General features: G+C 42.4%; 1 protein-coding gene across 1 annotated transcript in view; it reads left to right on the forward strand.

Moving 5' to 3' along the window:
- The window catches only part of FAM13A (family with sequence similarity 13 member A), a 188941-nt gene that overhangs the window by 118744 nt on the left and 51148 nt on the right, over positions 1-19049 (forward strand). Inside the window, exon 8 of the mRNA XM_026660523.2 lies at positions 10468-10509. Coding sequence (XP_026516308.1) covers positions 10468-10509 — 42 coding nt within the window. The remainder of the gene's footprint in view (positions 1-10467; positions 10510-19049) is intronic.

A 19049-nucleotide genomic window follows, 5' to 3' on the forward strand; every position in this document is an offset into this window, starting at 1 on the left:
GAAACCATTGAATGGGAGTCTTTCCATTGACTTCAATGGAGTTGGCTTCCAGCTCCTAAAGTGCAATCTGATCTGTAAATCTTCTCATCCATTAAGCTTTGCCTCCAATTTTTTTTCTGTGATAAATATTCTGGATGTGATAAACTTTGTAAATGAAATATAGTATTGTTAACTTGAGCTATCTGTAACCATGTTTGATTACTTTCTCTTGCCAGAATCGGCAGATTAGAGAAGAAAATCTAGATTTTTATACTGAAAGATTGGGCCTCTCAACATGTTCACTTGACACCCATCAACGTTTTAGAAGCAGTCCTGAAACAAAAAAGCCTGCAGTTACTTAGTCAGTTTCATTCCATTATTATGCAATGTGCGTGTAAGCGATTGTACAGCTTGCCACTGTTAAATTCTAGGAAAGGGTGCAACATTGGCTGGAGTACACTTGGAGTCATTCCTTCCACCTCTTTCTAACTTATTTTCTGGTTTTATCCTACTGGAGAACATTGCCAAACCACAAATAAGGAGACAAAACTCTGCCCTGTCTTTTTTTTTATCATAAACCTCAATTAATTTTAATCTTAAAAAAAAAAAAAAAAAAAAAATAAGAAGGAAGGAACAGGGTTCAATACTATTTACAGCAGCTTACAAAGATAAACCTATCAGTAATATAACAAGATACGAGAGGAAAATAATTGTACAAAATTACACAATCATAAGTTTCCACGACATACAAATAAACTTAAATGTAAATATGGACTGTAGTTTGCAATGGGAAGGGGGTGGTTCCACTCTGCTTATCGTGCTATGTTATAATTAGCGCTACAAGTTTGTCACAGAGATTTTTAATAAATTTCATAGCAGAGGTGTGAGGAAAAAAAGTCAGGGAAAGGGGGGAGCAAGGAGCCCATAGGGGGGTGTTGGAGAGCAAACCCACCCACACTCACCCTTCTGCGATGGCTCCTGTCTCCTGGGGCTGCGCCTGGCTCTCTGCTCTGGGTGTTGCAACATGGCCCACGTGGTCGTAGCACCACTCCATCGATGGAGACAGAGGGACAGATGGGCCAAAACTGATTGGCATTGCAATCCCATGCGCCAGGTCACAACGCCGATCAAATTTGGCTCACTGCCCCTCTGTCTCAATCTACGGAAGGGTGGACGCACCAAACCTGAGTGGGCCAGGTCACAATGCCTGGAACGGGGAGCCAGGCCAAGCTCTGTGGGATAGGAGGTACTGCTGATGGGTCATGGACTTCATTCAAATTCACGGTTATCTTGAAAACTGTGACCACTGCACCAAAATGGTAGCCTTATTAAAATAATGTCTCTTTCCACACTGCTGTTTTGTAATGTGAGAACACCAGCAAAATATACAGCAAAACTCTGCCCAGGCTGAAGGAAGTGTCACTGCTGTTATTGAGTCTGCAGTCCTTCATCTCCTTGTCCTCAGGAATCAGTATATATTATTGAGGCAGAGCACATGTAGATACTTAGTAGTGGTTTAAAGGATACATGCATATACTGTATAGTGGCTTTCTCTAGAGTTAAAAGAGAATGACTTCCCATTATAGACTTGGTACTGATACCTGAGTCGTCTTGTTGAGACCTAGGTTAGATAATAAGACCTTCTCAGTAGTATGACATACTGATCCTGCACATTTCTCTGTTTGTTTTTATAAAATTGGCCACTTTTTTTTAATGCCAGATAAATGAGTGCTTTAATCAACATAGAGGCTCACCCATGTTGATATCTAATATGGAGATCTCATACTAAGAGGTCATCCTGCCTTCCTCGCAGCCTGCAGTCATACCCCCACAAGCCATAATCTTACACGCTAAGGCAGGGTCTACTTGGGTCAACACTTAGATGAGAGACCTTGAGAGAAAAGCTCAGGTTTTGTGGAAAATGGAGTAAGAGACTCCTCTGAACCTTCGAAGTCAATGCCAAGCTGGTCCCCGAAATATTGTTAAGGGCCTTTTAGATTATATATGTGGCATAGGTTCTGAAGAAAGATAACTGTTATTGGATAGATGTCTAATGCTTTGTTGCGTAGGCCCCAGTCAGCAAAAGTACTTATTTGCTTAACTTGATTTCAGTGGGACTGCTGACATGCTTAAAGTTATACACGTCCTTAAGTACTTTACTGCATTGAGGCCATTGGGAAGAGAAGTGCTACAGACATAAAATCTTTCTGAAATTTGCTGGATATGAAAGTTGATCTTTAGGGCATCCACAGAACTAATGAAGAGCACTGGTCTCTGTTTAAAAAAAGTCAGGATATGCCAACAGCTACTAGACAGTGGTTTCTGAAATGCCACAGCACCCCCTCTGTAATTAAAGTAGGAAACCACAATGGTATCTCTTAATAACTGAAGTAAATGTTGATTTTTAATGGTGACCATTCAGTGTGCTGAAACAGCTGTGTTACAACATTAAGTTAAACTTGTTTCCTCTTATTTGCATAAAGGAAGCTGGATTTTATTTCTACTAGTTATTATGCCTTCTCCTTTCTTTTTTCTCCATCACCCACCTCAGTATTATTGCTAATGTTTTTGGTCTGCAGCTTCTTCTCTTCAAAGAACCTAAAATAGCCTGATAATATTTCTCATTAGCAATCCTTCCCTTTCGCCCAGGGGTGTGGAGGAGGGGAGTACAAGGGAACAGTTGTGATGTTAAGAAATCACATGCAATAAAGATGAATCAGGTATTTCAATCTTGCACCTTTCACTCAAACTATGTCAGCTTTAAAAAATAATGGAGTGCTGAAGAATCTGTGGGGGAAACTTATACATTCAGTACAAAATACTACCATACCATAATACATCGGTTTTCTGTGAGGACTGTATGTTTCCAATAACTTCATTACGAAATATTCTATAGAGATTTATAAATATTGAATATCAAAATAAGCAAAACAAAAAAGTGTCACTAAAATCTTTTGCAAAAGAAAAGTGTTGCTGTCTCTTACACATGTAGATTAGCCTGACAGGCTCATTCTGAATGGAAGGAAGAAAACTAGACTGTGATGCCTTTTTGGTCTCAGAATAGCAGATCTCCCAGTTGAGCCCAAAATAACAAAACCTGTTTTAGTATAGATACCAGTAGTAAACTGATACCATTGGCTTTTCCATGGCTCCTCCGTTTGTCCGTATTAAAAGTAGCAACAACACTGTATTTCCATAAAAATAGTGTTGTGACAAAAAATAAATTGATTTATTTTGCAGTCCAGAATAGCGTTTTGAAATGTAATGGAGAGGAAAGGAGAGCCTTTATTTTTATCTAACTTTTGGGGACAGAACAAACATGCAGTCTATGGCACGGCAGTAGGAAAACATGACCTTGGCTGAGTAGTATACCCTGCTGATGTCTAGCTTCTTTGTCTCAAGTGCAAAACATTGACCTTTCAGTCAAAGTACATTTTGAACTATTCTAATTTAAAACAAATCAAGGATTAAAATAAAGGTCCTTCCCAGTCTTTGTACCTTTGTAGAGCTGCCTTTCTGACAAGGGTGTGATTGCAGAGAGCTGTAGCCAAGGACAAGATTGGCCATTTGGTATCCTGGGGCCAGGATTCTGTGGTATCCTGGGATGAAAAGTTTATCAGTCCTCAGTACTGGTTACCCTCATTAAAAACTATCAGTCCAAATGGACAAGAATTAGCTCAAGCTCTGGGAAAGGCTCGCCTGTTCTCTTATTTTATCTAACAAGAAATATGAGGAATATTTAAAAAAAAAATACTCTTCACTGAGAGCATGAACACAGGTCAGCAGCAGGTACAGCCTACCTGTAATGACCATGTTGCAAAAGGAAGGGAAATAGCTTCCAGGATAGATACAGATGCATTGGCTGTGAATGTTTGGCCTTCAACCAGAGGCACAGTGGAACCTGAAGAACTTGCCATATGATGGTGGGAACATCTTTGGGGAGCCAATGCAGTCCACCCTTACAAAGGCTCAGGGAAAGCAATGGCGCAGCTCTGTATTTTATAAGCATTCAGAAATTTAAGTACACACACACACTTGTCCAGTATAGTTTGTGTGTGTGTGTTGATCAGTTTTTGCAGAAAAAACAATAACCCTCTTTTGACTTGAACTGAGTCCGAGTTCATGAATACATCCCTTACAGTGTGTTACCTGCATGGCACAGTTCCTGCTAGGCTTTTGACCTCTGGCTAAATATAGTGCTAGGGTGTTTTTGTTGTTTGTTTGGATTATGACAGTGTATCAATAAACAGTTCAAACTTCATGGATGTTATTGCATTAAATATTTTCTTGTTTTGTTCTTTATGGATAATATGTTTAGTGTGTTTTCCATAAGAAAAATATTTGCTTAAAGATCAAGTCTCCTATTAGGTGTTACACCGGCTAGGGAACATTACTGGCATTCTCCTGGTCTTTAATTAATTAATTAATGGAGATATCCTATCTCCTAGAACTGGAAGGGACCTTGAAAGGTCATCAAGTCCAACCCCCTGCCTTCACTAGCAGGACCAAGTATTGATTTTGCCCCAGATCCCTAAGTGGACCCCTCAAGGATTGAACTCACAACCCTGGGTTTAGCAGGCCAATGCTCAAACCACCGAGCTATCCCTCCCCCCAATAAGATTTTTTTTTTCTCATCAGCTCAGTAGGAGACAGGAATTGCAACATTTCTTTAGCAGCAAGGACAACTAAAGATAAATGCACTGAGATTATTTTATTTTTTTTAGCAGCAAGGACATGGTCAGGATTTAGATGTTGCTGAGGGGTGAGTGAGAAACTGCCTCCTTTTGAAGGATTGTCTGAAAGTGCCATGCATGTCTGTTCAAAATCCTAATTGTGGGAAACATATAAATGTCTGGAGCAGAGTTAGTCCACTCTGCTCCCTAGTCAGCTGCTTAGCCATGCCAGTGAATGGCAGCTGAACAGACAACTATTAACTTAAATCACTTCTCCCCTCCCCATATATATTCAGTGCCTTGTGGCTATAAATAGTGTGTAACGTCTAACAGGGAGGTGGGAGTGGAAAATCATAATTTACAACCGAAAACCCAATAGTTATTATTTTCTACGTGTGTTCTGTAGTTTACAGAAGGACTAGCAGGTTCTAATGGGTGAATATTCTGCTGAGGACTATAGAAGTCTAGAATGTACCAGAAATTAACTTTAGAATTGCTCACTCATTCTGCCACTGTGCCAGCAGTTGACTTGGTTTTACAGTGGTAAGTGCTACGTAATGCTTTCTTTCTGAAAAGGGCCTTGTCTAATTCCTATTACACAGTGCAGTCCACTTAAATGTTTAAGATTTCTTAAAGACTTCAAGCATTTTGTTCAGTGCTGTGTTCTGAAAGGGTGCAGGGTGAGGAATACTTTTTGCTGTGTGTCATCAATGATAGATCCCTCCAAACAAAATGTTTCACTGTGCCAGTCAGCGATCTTTCTTTTAGGAAACATCTTTAGTGTCGCTGACAGTAAAGGAGTCTTGTGCAAAATACTTTTAAATCCATTACCATCCTACTTTTATGGCGTAATGACTGTAAGATAACCATTTATGGTTTAAATCATATTGCTTATTTGTTTGTTTTTTATATCTCGCATCTGATTTTTCAAAGCATTAAAGTAGGTAGAAATTGGTTTAAAAGCTCTTGTATGATGCTCCCAATTCTGCTCGTACTACAGTTTGTGCGTTTGTGTAAACAAGGTGTTACCTTACAGCAGCAGGCTACAAAATGTAGTTTTCAATTTAAAAATGGGTATTTTATTTGGATTTCCAGGGGGCTTGGTGGTCTAACATCCGATTTTGGGAATGCCTAGGTTACATGGAACCAGTGGTTCAAATCTGTGCATGGTTTATACAGGTCTTCAACCTTCCAGTGCACAGTAGATCAAGTGACTAACATGCACTTATCGGGGGAGGATGTGCTTTTTGGAATAGATCTTAAAAACGGAGAGAACCTGCTCTTCGTGGATATCAAAGCACCATAGCATACTTTGTAAGGTTAGGGTAAAACCCAGTGTTCCTGTCCAAAGTCTTCCCCTCTCCCTGTGATGGTGTTGTGACATAAGTTGCCACCATTCATCCCAGAGGTGGCTGTATGTTACTGCTGCTGGGTATAGACAGTTATAAAGCATTTAAAGTTATTATTTAGCCTGTAAAATTTCATAACTCTGTAAGCTAAATGAAATGGTTCTTTTTTCCCCCTCTGACTAATGCTGTCAGAATAGTTTTTCTTCTGGTTTACTTTGCAAAAATATCTAGTGGTGAATATTCATTTGTGTATGTATAAAACTTGTTTAATGGAACTCCTAATACAATGATTTTACTTGCAATCAAATGAAAATATGATAACTGAAACAAACAGCAACTTCTTCTACTAATGCTACCACTCCAACAAACCCATCAAAAAATCTAGAGTGGATATCTATATAAGAAAGTTATTTTGACCTTTTAATGTCATTGTAATGTTTTCTGTGACTGGGAACTAACTGGTAGCCCTAAGATAGGGAAAGACAGTGTGTGTGGTTGCGACGAAGTTGATGTCTGTTCTGTACAGAAAGGCATTTTATGTTGTCATACCAAATTACACTGATGTCTAGAAGTTCTGACAGCACTGTGGATTGTTCTGCACTTCGGCTTTATTTTTTTATGTTCTGCATAGACCATAGGGACTGTATTGGCATTCAGGCTATAAGTAAAGCTGTTATGTTATTGAAGTGTAATGAGTAAATGATGGAAACTCTGCCTCTGGCCTTATGAATCATAAGAAACTTCTTTATTGATTTAATAAAGAATGTGCCACAGATTATAAAGAGGCAAATATACACACATAAGGACTACATATGTTGTTGTGATTAGCTTCTTTCTGTTATAAATGCTTGTCTTTGTAGAATGTGTTATGTACACATATGCTGTAGTTTGTCTTCTACAAAGCAATAATAATAATAATAATTGGCACTTACATGACTCTTTAATTCTTCAGAGTACTCTACAAGCACTAACTATTGCTCTCAGCACTCCTGGGAGGTGGTGTTATTCCCACTTTAAACACAGAGATGCTAACTAAGTGACTTGACACAGTTAGCACGGGGAGCCTGATTACACAGCACCTCCGAAAAGTGCATTGTGTGCTCCCCTTTATGGGAACAGCTAAACAACCCAGTGCAGGAGATGGGGGAACCACTGCACCTACCCTCTCTTTCCCCCACTCCCTAAGCCTTGCTCACCCATATAAAGCCGAACATAATCTTGCCCAAGCAATGTACAACTAATCTATGGAAATGAACAACAAAATTTCCACGGGTGGTTGAATTGTTGGATCAGTTAGACCAGTGGTCCCCAACGCGGTGCCCACGGGCGCCATGGCGCACACCGGGGCATTTATGTGCGCCCGCCTAGTGCCCAGCAGGGGAGAGAAGCCGCAGCCCTGCACCTGACGGGGACAGAGAACTCAGGCTGCGGGTACGGTGTTCTCTGTTCCCGGCAGGCGCGGGGCCCGCCTAGTGCCCAGCAGGGGAGAGAAGCTGCGGCCCCATGCCTGACGGGGACAGAGAATTCCGGGGCTGCAGGCTGCGGGCACTGGTGTTCTCAGTACCAGGCAGATGCGGGGCCGCGGCTTAAGCCGGAGAGAAGCCACGGCCCCGCACCTGCCGGGGACAGGGAACTCCGGGGCTGCGGGCGCCGGTGTTCTCTGTCCCCGGCAGGCGCGGAGCCCGCCTAGTGCCCAGTAGGGGGGAGAAGCCGGAGCCCCTCGGCTGCTGGGGACAGAGTACTCTGGGGCTGCGGGTGCCAGTGTTCTCTGTCCTCGTGGCTTCTCTCCGGCTTCTCCTCTCTGGATTCATATATTATGTAATATTAAATATGATGTTTTTCGTATTATTTAATGTACAAATACAAAATAAGCCTTGAAAAATTGTTGGCGCCCGCCACACTCTTCTGAAAACATGAATGTGCTACTGGCCACAAAAGGTTGAGGACCACTGGGTTAGAGGAATGGGAATGCTGCAGAGTCATTGGTGTTACACGACAGAGGAGTCATCCTGGGTTTCGCCAGATCTCATAACTTCAGCAGTAGCCTCCATTCCCTTCTCGGTGGTATTTTGTGTTTCCTGAGAATTCTAGACCACTGAGGAACCTAAAAACACAGGTGTTTGCTCAGAGAACGGAGCTGTCATTTCATCATGAAGTTTATTTACCATCTAGTGAGCACCGATCTCTGTCATCTTGTCTAGACATTTCCCTTACTTGCACTTCAGTGGGGGATGAAGAGGATAATGCAGAAACATGCTTGTAGTACTCTCTCTATGCTGGCTTGACTTCATTCTGTTGTTTTGTTTTGGTGTTGGTTATGGTGGGGCTGTAATTGCATTGGCTAGAGTCAGTAAATACAGCCCGAGGCAGATTTTGCTTACGAAAGCTGTATGTGGCTGGCTCTGGGTCAAGTTCAACTCTTGGATGCTCAGACAGCTTCCGTTTGACTCCCCGGGGAGTTGCTGATGTATGTCAGAGTACAGTATTTGGCCCTATACCAACAAATCCACAGAGACTTTCTTTTCACTTTTATTCTGTTCTTAAAGATATATACCAAGATACTTTTGTAAATGTACGAAATTACGCTAACATCTCAAACCAGTCATGGAGTTGGGGTAGGTGTTTTGCTAGTCCTCAGTTATGGCCTAGCTCTGCTCCTATTAAAGCCAGTGGGAGCTTACCCTGACTTCAATTAAATCAGACTCAATTGACTCAGTGTAAGCAGTGTTAGGCCAGCCTTGTGTAAATGTAAACATTAGCAGTACTTTTCATATAACAAAATCAGTTTCCCTCTTGATTTATCTGATAAGACCGAAGTCCAAGATGCTGTATTTCCCTCTCAAGAGCTGATGACATTTTAAGTGTCAGGGAGCCAGCTGCAGCAGGATCAGTCTCCTGGCAACACACTGGGCACAGCTGGCAGGGGCTGCCTGGTTGACGGCTCTTCCTCACCGGGTGAGGGGTGTAGCTAAGCTACTACTTGACCCAGCAGCAGCCAAAGCTTGCTTGGCTGCTCAACACATTCCAGGCTGCAGCTACTCTTGGTCCTGTTTCCTGTGCCTGTTCCTGCCCAGTCTGGTCTTGTGCCCACTTCAATTCATTGGAAAGCCTACCACTGATTTCAGTGGGCTTTGGATCATGTCCTATATGCATGTAGAGTAAGGCAAGTTTCTTGCCCCAAAGACTTACAATCAAAGTGTCTATCTGCCCTACGCATCTGACCATAACATGTATTTTTGTATGGCTTGATTAGGGAAGTTTGTGTTCTAACACTGGGTTTGTCTGGTGGCTAGGACATGATCATATAACCGTGTTGGAGGAGGGTGTCACAATCTGTGGATAGGAGTTGATAATACCAGAAACCGTATTTTCCTGCACTGTTCAATCTGCTTTAGAATCTGGAGATCCCACTCCTGAAGTGGGAACACTGAATTGCTGTTCAGTGTCTTGACTAGGTATGACCCAGACTGCAACACAGTTCCTTGACTGGGGGTTCTAATTGTTCCCTGACACAATTAGACTTCTAGGCCCTGATCCTACAAACACTTAAGTGCTTAACTTTACTGTTGTGAGTAGTCCTATTGACTTGAGGGGAACTATTCGCAGCAGGAAAATTAAGAACATGTCTAAATGTAAGTAGGATCAGGGCGCTAGAACAAACGGGCCTTTAAACAATACAAAGGCAAAACACTGAACAACACTTCAGAGAGGAGAATCCGTTAGTGCCAAATTGATTCTAATTGTCAACACAGCCCTGCAATCAATGGAGTCGGACCTGGGCTGAATTTGGCCAGTAATCTCAAATCAGGGACTCAGTGGACTCAAGTCAAGGAGGAACTGCTTTTTTTCATCTATATTTATTTTAAAAATGATTGAGTTTTATTCAGGCCTGACTCACCACTGTGCCACTCCAGTTTTATACCACTGCAACTCAGTTTCATTTGAGTAGAGTAAAACCAGCATATTGCATGGTGAATCAGGCCTGGAGTTTTTCACTCTGTGCATACTTAGTTACTAAATTGGCATCTTAAATGTTTTTAAATAATCTTCCTTGTTTAACAGAAGCTTTTCTGTTTACCTTTACTAGCAGGTTATTCAATTCTGGAACAGGGCGAAGCAAAAGGCACAGTTATTCTGTTGGCAGAATTTCTATATTGTTGCTATGGGAATAGTCCCTGAAGTGCTGCAGAATTGCAGTGACTCCTGACGGTTCTACAGCAGATTGTTCCACATTCATGATCACTGGAAAATTAGTTGGGATTTCATGACTTTGAGGACTGTAATTTAAAGTTCCCTTCCATAAGTTATTGTAGAACAAAATACACACATTAAATATAGCCTCTGGGCCAGACACATGGCGTTTCATTTTTATCTTGTTTTTGAAAGAGCAAATGTTTTGCTACAAATTAACTTGCAAATAAAGAACAGAACTACATACTAACTTCAAAAATGTGTTTTATTTTTAGTTCCCAAGAAGATGAGCGGCCCATGTCACCCTTCTATTTGAGGTATTTACTCCTCCTCCTTTTTGTTGGTTTCTCTGTGTGGGAAGGACTTAATATTTTAACATAATGTTGGGGATGATGCCAGAAATGTGTGAACAGGCTCTAATTAAGTCTGAGATTATTGTTTACTGTCACGATCACCTCAGCAGCCAGTGGGGTGGGTGAATCCTCTGAGATGTAAAAAGATTGGAAGCTTGTGGGCGTGGGGTTTGATTTAACATCAGACTGGTAAATTTTTCAGTTAGCGGATGAACTTGATTTTCATGTTGATTACATAATTTCATTACATAATTTCGTTCATTAGATAATATTCATTATAAACAACTCATACTGTACAAGCTCAATGGCAGCTTTGCCACAAGCCCTGAGTAAGAGACAGCACGTAGTTGCACTGCCCTGGAAACCAGATTGAAAGTTAGCAGCCATGTAGTGGCAACTTTCCTGCTATTGCAGGAAGCCAGTGCAGGAAAATGAGAAAATGCCTTACTTCCAGACGTGCCTGTTCAGAGGGGAATTACCATCTGTCTGTATGAGAGAGAGGCTTGTGTAGGACTCATAGATCTTGAAAGGTGTGTTTGGGGGGTGGTTTATTGATTGTCATAGCAGTGGAGATACATTTGCAGATTGCTAGGTAGCCTAAAATTTCAGCCCATCACTCCAAGCTATGCCTGTGTCTACCAGTCTGAATAATTCCCCTCCCTCTTTGGTGTTTAAACTTGGATACTGGTGGACTCTCACTGTATTTCCCTCTTCCCCTTTTAGTTGTTGCCTAGAAACTTCACTCCTAGCTCTCTGTCAGAATTACTGATTCCCGTGTTTCTCCCTCCCATTTAGTGTACGTGTTCCAGATTATTTTTCCTTATCTTACATTTTTCCTTGTGGAATCTCATTTTTGTTATTTTCTGTCTATATTTCTAACCTCTTTAGTTTCCTGTATTGTTGTCTCTCTATCCCGCCTGGTGTTTGCAACTCTACCCACTTTAGCATCATCTGCAAATTTCATTAACATGCTGTTCATTCTACCTCCCAGATCATTAATGAAGATGTAAGTAAGATCAGACCCTAACATAGATACCTGTAGTATCCATGCTATGCAGCTACCCCCACATCTCATTGCATTTTCATTTATTTATTATGCCTTAATGCTGTGTTATATTTTTACTCTAGATGTAGATATTGTTACAACAATAGCTAAAAATAAAAGATCATTGGACAGAAATTGAAACAGATATACTTCCTTCTAACTAACCCTGAAGCTTGTGGTAGGCGAAGGGAATATAAGAATGACTCTTACTAATTATGTACCGTACTGTTTTCCTTTGAGTTTCCTTTCTGTTAAAAATGACTCATGAAAGCATCCCTATATAGGAAAGCTCTTAAGTCTGCACTTTTCTGAAGAGGGATGGACTAAGCACATGCCTAAGTGCTTTCCTGATTTGGGACCTAGTGAGAGCTGAGACCTCCCTTAGAGCAGAAATCTCCTGGGAAGAAGAGAGCTGGTGTGATCAAGAGAGATTAGGATGCATGGTTTGAGTGGAGTTATTGATGAAGAATCAAGAAGCCTATTAGAGGGAAGGATGGACTCTGTGGGATTAGAGGAACAATATTTCTTAGGAGGAGGAAATTAGAAAGATTCAAGTGGTCTCTTAAGTATAGGTTTGGCTTTAATGGGAATGGATGAGAGAGCTCTGAAGGAGGGTGACTTCTATGAGAATGGGAAGATGTACTTTGCAAATTTGAAGAGGAGTAAATGAGAGCCAATCAGTAGTTTGAAGAAATGGCAAATAAGAACAAAGAGGGAGTAGCACACCTTGTGATACAAGCCCTCATGCCTAGCTTGTTTCTTTTGTAACAATGCTGAGAAGCAATTACTGGTAAATAAAACCAACAGCTTGTAACTCTTGCTGTTATTTATCACACATCAGAAATGTGGAATTGTTTGGCTGGTTGCCAGGTGGCAGTAATTTGGCAGGGGAGCCAGTGCAGGCTGGGCAGCGGCTGGTGCTTTTTCAGTTCAGAGCTCCTGTGGTGGGTGGCAGATTTTTCCCATGTGACCTTTACAATTTTTATTGCTGCTCCAGGGAAGCAGATGACATGTGTTGTAAGCAACTTTGTTCCATGCAAGGGGCTGGGGGAGCCCTTTGAATCAGTGCATAAGTCTGTCTGGTGGTCCATTTTATTTGTCCTGGTTTGCTGTTAACCAAGCTTACATAGTCTGCAGCCTTATTCATGTGATACAGCAATTGAATAATTAATGTAAATAAATAGGGATGTGGGTTGCTAGGAGTGTAGTCATTTCTGGGTTTGTACTGTAGTACAGTAATTTCATGCAGACGGTTATGTAACATGCTAGTTGGATGTGAACTAGACCTGTTCATATTCCAAATGCTACGTAATACTTGGCTTCTGCCAACTAGCAGAACATTCTATCACTTTTGCGAATGTCATGATGTTTTTATTAAACTCTTTTACTTGATTCTGTATTTCATAGTCCATGACTAGTGAGAAACAACTTTCTTTTCCTTGATCGTACAAAAAAAAAAGAAAAAGGAAGAAACAAAACAACCGAAGGGCAAGAATTAGTACTTAAATGATGTTCCATATGTTGTTGTGAATCAAAACTGTTCTTAACCCACTATTATTAAAATATACTAATTTTAAAAATCCATCTTTGGGGGATTTTATTGGAAACTGGGGGGAGAATACAACTCAAGTAAGCCTGATCAAGAAGATCTAGTTCACTTGCTCAGCAGTGCTGTATTGAATACCTTGCAATGTGGATATTTCAATAAAAAAAAAAAAGGAAAACCTTACTGGCGATTGCTTGTCCTAGAAGTTCGTGCTTGAAGGGCAAATATGTTCCAGAATGTCTTATAATGAAAGCCATGTGAACATTAGAACTGAAATTGTTACATAAAAGGGAGTGCTCTGGACTACTTGGCTTATACAACAAGAAAGCTAATGTCAGCTGTGTTAGATAACGCAGTTTCATGTACAAGTAGCAGCTGGCAAAGTCAATTCCAAGTAAGGGCAGTTGCGCCCAGCCTGGTAAGATGAACTAATAGAAGATAATAGTGATCTGTGGTGACGTGTATGTTCTAGAAATTACATTATCATATAGACTATTTTTAAAGAAATTTTTGAATGGGTATATCCTGACGTAAACCAAAGGAATGGAAAAAGAAGATAGCATGATTCATGAGTTACTATTAATGGGCTGCTTTGAGATGCAGGGCTATCTCACTAATGAGTACCATAGCCACAGGAACTAGAGGTGCGGGGGATGCTGCAGCACCCTCAGGTTTTACGCGGGGTCTCTGGCCATGTGCCCGGCCCCCCACTCTCAGGACTCTGCTCCCAGGATCCGGGCCGCTGGCCCTGTGGCCGGGGCTCTGCAACTGTCCCATGCCTGTCCCCAACCTTTGCCCTCTTACCCCTATCCAGGTCTCCCCCCCCGCCACGGAGACACGGCACTGCTCCTGGCCCCAGCTGGGGGGGGGGGCACGGACAAGGGTAAGGGGGCTGACTTTCAGCACCCCCCACTATTAAAAGGGTTCCAGCACCACTGATGAGTACTGTATTGAAATGATACCATTCCCAACCCAGCTCTTACTGAAGTGTGTGGCAAAACTTGCATTGACTTTAGGTCTGGCCCTGCACAATGCATTCATACATCAGGTGGTTTTCCCCAGTGTTATCCTTGGGTTTTTCCTTTCAATCCCACTGTTCTTTCTTTGTGGTAATGCCCCTCCCTCTCTTTCTCTCTTTAACATCTGTCCCATGTTACACAAGAGAAATGGTCTTATCAGTGCAGCATTACTGACAAGAGTCTTAGCCTGTGTGGTGCGTATGGGCAAGTCATGCAGTGATATTTACTGTGTCTATTCTGATGTCAGCCTTTCAGGACAAAATTGAAAATCTGTTTGTAGAGTTATTGGCTGTTACTTAAGGGGCTGATCCGGCAATGTCTTGAGCACCTCCTGAGAGAATCAGAGTCATAATGTTAGCTAGTCAGAACACTTTGAATGTTGGGCCCTTTTAAAAAACGAAATGTTGCTGGGCTGGTGGTTCTGTGCTCCACTGCATGTGCAGTAGATGAAAGTGGTAGGGGCGAAAGAAGCCTGGAGTATAGATCTCTGAATACCTATTGCTCTACTCCAGTAAAGTTTTAGCCTTAGCCAGGGTACTTGCATCACTCAGATATCTCTGCTTTGAACGGTAGGTGCCAGTGTGCACCAGTCACAGGAGATTATACTAGAACAAGCGATAAAGGGAGGCATATATAAGAAAAGCAAAGGAGAATTGCTATTCTTCATAGGATTCATTTTTCCTGACATTAAAATAACCATGCAAATACAATATACCACATTAAGGTAAGGCTAATTGTGTTGTATCTGAACTTTCAAAAATATGAAACTATTAAGAGAAGGTTGAAATCAAGTCCGTACCATGGTTGGACATAGCTAGGCATTTGCAGCACATCACCATTGTCAGATTTTATATACAAAAAACAATCCTCTCCTGCTTTGAAGATTTGTACATCAAATTTCAGCATGAAGCAAATTTCTTATAATGGAATTGTAAATTCTAGACAAAACACGAGGTATGTTACAGACCTTAAACTGTAAAGGAGAAAGCATCTAACATTACGATTCTGGATAATAAATAACTTTTAGACAGATTCCAGCGTCTTCTGATCCATTTAAACATTGAAAAGTCCCATTGTTAAACCAGAGGAATTATGTACCAACTAGACTTTGGAATTGTTCTGTTTTTAAAAAGCTGTAGAAACTGTTTTCGTTGGCATTTTTCCTCAGCAGCTTTGCTAGAAGAGTGAACTTGTTTGCCTCTATTGTAATTTTCCTTTGGTTATCATTTACATTTTCTTTTTGAACATTTTGTTTCTCTGCATAAAGTATGTGCATTGTAAGTAACCCCCTGTGTAAATGATAGCATTAGTTCCAAGCTCGGAGCTCTCCATAGCCTGAGACATTGATAATTATAGGTCATTATTGATGGCCAGGAAGCAACACTGTATGCTTTTAAAAATATTTTTAATGTTTTAGATTAAATTTATAGATGTTTTCCATGCTGTTTTAATGCACCTTTCCTGGGGCAGAAGGGAAAAGCCAGTCCTGTGCAAGATTATAGTACGGTATGTTCTGACTAATTCTAATTACAATTCTTAATACTTGACAGTAATACATTTTGCTCTGCAGTGCCTCTGTTATTGCAGGGGAGGTGCGGGGAAGGTTTTCAGTGCCTGAGTAACATCAATCACGTGGCTAATGCAATAATAGGTAAATGATACACTCTGCACAAGGTGCAGATATTGGGAAGTTTAATTCAAAATCATGACAGGGTATATTCAGTTTCGATTAAAAGACTAGGGTTCATTAAAGAGGTAAAGAGTTGTGGTACCCAAACTTTTCCAGCTGTGACCTCTCTGGGAGCCATGACAGATGTGTGAGACCAAGTGCAAAATGAAATCACCCTCATTTGCACTTTTTGGTAGCTTTATTGTAGCAAAGAACAATAGGTGAAATTCTGGACTGTGCCTCTAAGAGTGTGTCTACACTGGAGAAAAAAAGTGTGTTTTTAACTGGGGTTAAAATAGCAGTGAAGAGAGGGAGACTTGCCTTTAAACTCAGGCTAACAGTGTGAGTTAAAACCTAGAGGGCAGGGCTCCCTGGGGTTGATCATGAGTTAAAAGCCAAGTTGCTGGGTCTTTGCTGCTATTTTAACCCAAGTTAGTTAACCTGAGTTAAGAAAACACCTTTTTTTTTTTTTTTTCCCAGTGTAGACTTTCTCTAAGAGACACAAACATAGAACTTGTAGACCAAGTGGGGTGTGGCTAAAGTGGCTTAAGCCACCTACGAAACCTCGAAGTCTTGAGCTGCCCTGGGAGCTGGAGAGGACTCTGGCATAATTTAGACAGCCCTGAGGGCCTATCTAAGTTATGGCTGCTTCCTTGGGCTACCCAGAATCTCCACAGTGCTGTGTGCTGCAGCCCCCCCCACCCCCACCCAGAACCCCCCTCCTGTCTCCATCCCCCTTTCCCAGCAGCCCCGCTACTCCTGGCCTTGTAATGGGGGGTCTCAGAGGGCAACCTTATGGCTGTCTTCCGCAGTGCTTACATTGGAGGGGAATCCTCCTCAAGGCAGAACCAGGGTTTTTAGGGCCCATTTACACCACTCCAGCCCTTTTACCTGGTGTAAAGGTACCAGAGCAGAGATGAGAATCTCACCCTGTATTTTTACCTTGATGACTTGCATGTAAAATCACACTCAAGATCTTTTAAGATTAATTTCCAAAGATATCCAACCAGTAACTAGTTATCTCGAGATGCATGCCTTTCCGTAACCTTGCTGTGTTCAGTCTGCCTAATTCTATGCTATTGTAATTTCCAGCTTTCAGTGTATTAGTGTCAGAAGTTTCTTTGCAATATTTAAAAATAACATAAATAAACAAGGAGAACGGAGGCAGAAATGATTGAGCAAGTGATGAAGGCTTTCTCTTTGCTAACAGATCCTTTGGATCAGATTCTCCTCTTACATCAGTTTGATACCACTGGAACTCCATTAATTTCGTGCAGTTACTCCTGTTTTGCCCTTGTGTACAAGGAAAATCAAGCCCCTTACAATGAACGTGCCCAGCTTTGTAATATTTAGGTGAGAGTGGAACTAATTGTAATAAAAACTGGTCTATTGAACTGTAACAGAAATAAATCAGTCCACTTGCCTAATGGGCCTAAATGGAACAGTATATACGACCCCCCCTTAAGACCCTCCTTTCATTGGAGTTAATAGCAATGGGAGCTGGGGTTGCTCAGTACCTGTGAAAGTCAGATGCCCATAACTAGGTGCCTAAATATGAATTTGGAGGCCTACCTTTAGGCACCCAGGTTTGAATGATTTGGCCTTTATGTAGCTGGATATTAATGGTTTGCCCTGTATTAATGGAGTAGTGCTAGAAAAATTTAGCATCTGTTGTCCGAGATGGACAGGGACCTGGAGGATGTGGCCCATGAAGTAAATCATTTTTTCCTATGCATGGGAGAAGGTACCTTGAGGTGATAGGGTACACCTGACAAAGGCTGAGGTGTCCATGAGACTTAGGTTGTATTTGCAAGTCTAGGGAGCTGGGTGTAAGCCAGGAGTGGGCAAACTTTTTTGCCCGAGGGCCACATCGGGGTTGCGAAACTGTATGGCGGGCCGGGTAAGGAAGGCTGTGCCTCCCTAAACAGCCTGGCCTCCGCCCCCTCCCACTTCCCGCCTCCTGACTGCCCCCCTCAAAACCCCCGACCCATCCAACCCCCCCTGCTCCTTGTCCCCTGACTTCCCCCTCCTGGGACCCTCACCCCTAACCGCCCCCGGGGCCCCACTCCCTATCCAAACCCCCTGCTCCCAGTCCCCTAACTGCCCCGACCCCATCCACATCCCTGCCCCCTGACAGGCCACCCTGGGACTTCCATGCCTATCCAACCACTCCCTGCTCCCTGTCCCCTGACTGCTCCCCCCCCCCCCCGAAACCTCCGCCCCATCCAACCGCTCCCTGTCACCTGACTGCCCCCGGAACCCCCTGCCCCTTATCTAACCCCCCCGCCCGGCTGCCCCCTGTCCCCTTATCATGCTGCTCAGAGCAGCAGGAGCTCTCAGCCCCGCCGCCCAGCTGGAGCCAGCCATGCTGCCCGGCAGGAGTGGTGGGCCAAAGCGCTGGCGACGCAGTGCACTGAGGCTGCCAGAGAGGGGGGAAAGCAGGGGAGGGGCCGGGGGCTAGCCTTCCCGGCCGGGAGCTCAGGGGCCAGGCAAGACGGATATGGCCTGCGGGCCGTAGTTTGCCCACCTCTGGTGTAAGCTAACACTGGGGCACTCTGGTGATTCAGATCCCTCCCCCCCCCCCCCCCAGGGAAAGAAGTATGAAGGGGTTGTGGGAGCAGGTCAGTGAGGGGTTGGTGTTTAAAACAAGACTTTTGTCAGGAATTTGTGGCCTTGGCTGGTTCTGAGGGAGCATGAAGTCCCAGAACTGGATAACTCTCCAAATGATGTCAGTGGGGCATGGGGTGGAGCAGTAGAAGTACAGTATAGTGTAATGAAAATAATCGACTGTATATATCAATGCGTCAAACACAGAAGGAGAAAATTATTAACCAAGCAGGACATGAGTTCACATTGTTTCACTGATTTAATGAACAAAGCTGCTATTTAGAGGCAATTAATTACGCAGTAAGACATGACAAGTAATGTGTTTTGGGCATTCATAGCATGCCTTTGGGTGCCTTATGAAGCATGAAGCTGAGGACCAAGTGACTTCAGCCACCCAAGAAGTTCAGCAAACCCCTAGGAATTTGTTACCAGAAGTGTTTCTTTGCTGTTAGCTTTTTGAGAATTTCTCATTAAATATCTCCATGTATTTACTGGAGGTTATTAACATAGTCAGAAATACACACATACCATTTGTGCCTAACATTCTAAAGCTATTTCATAATTCTGTGTACTCCATCAAGATATTTTTTTTAAAATGGCCTAACTTCCTGGCTCATG

Source organism: Terrapene carolina, unplaced genomic scaffold (assembly GCF_002925995.2).
Source record: "Terrapene carolina triunguis isolate 2854851 unplaced genomic scaffold, T_m_triunguis-2.0 Scaffold789, whole genome shotgun sequence".
Taxonomy (NCBI): Eukaryota; Metazoa; Chordata; order Testudines; family Emydidae; genus Terrapene; species Terrapene triunguis.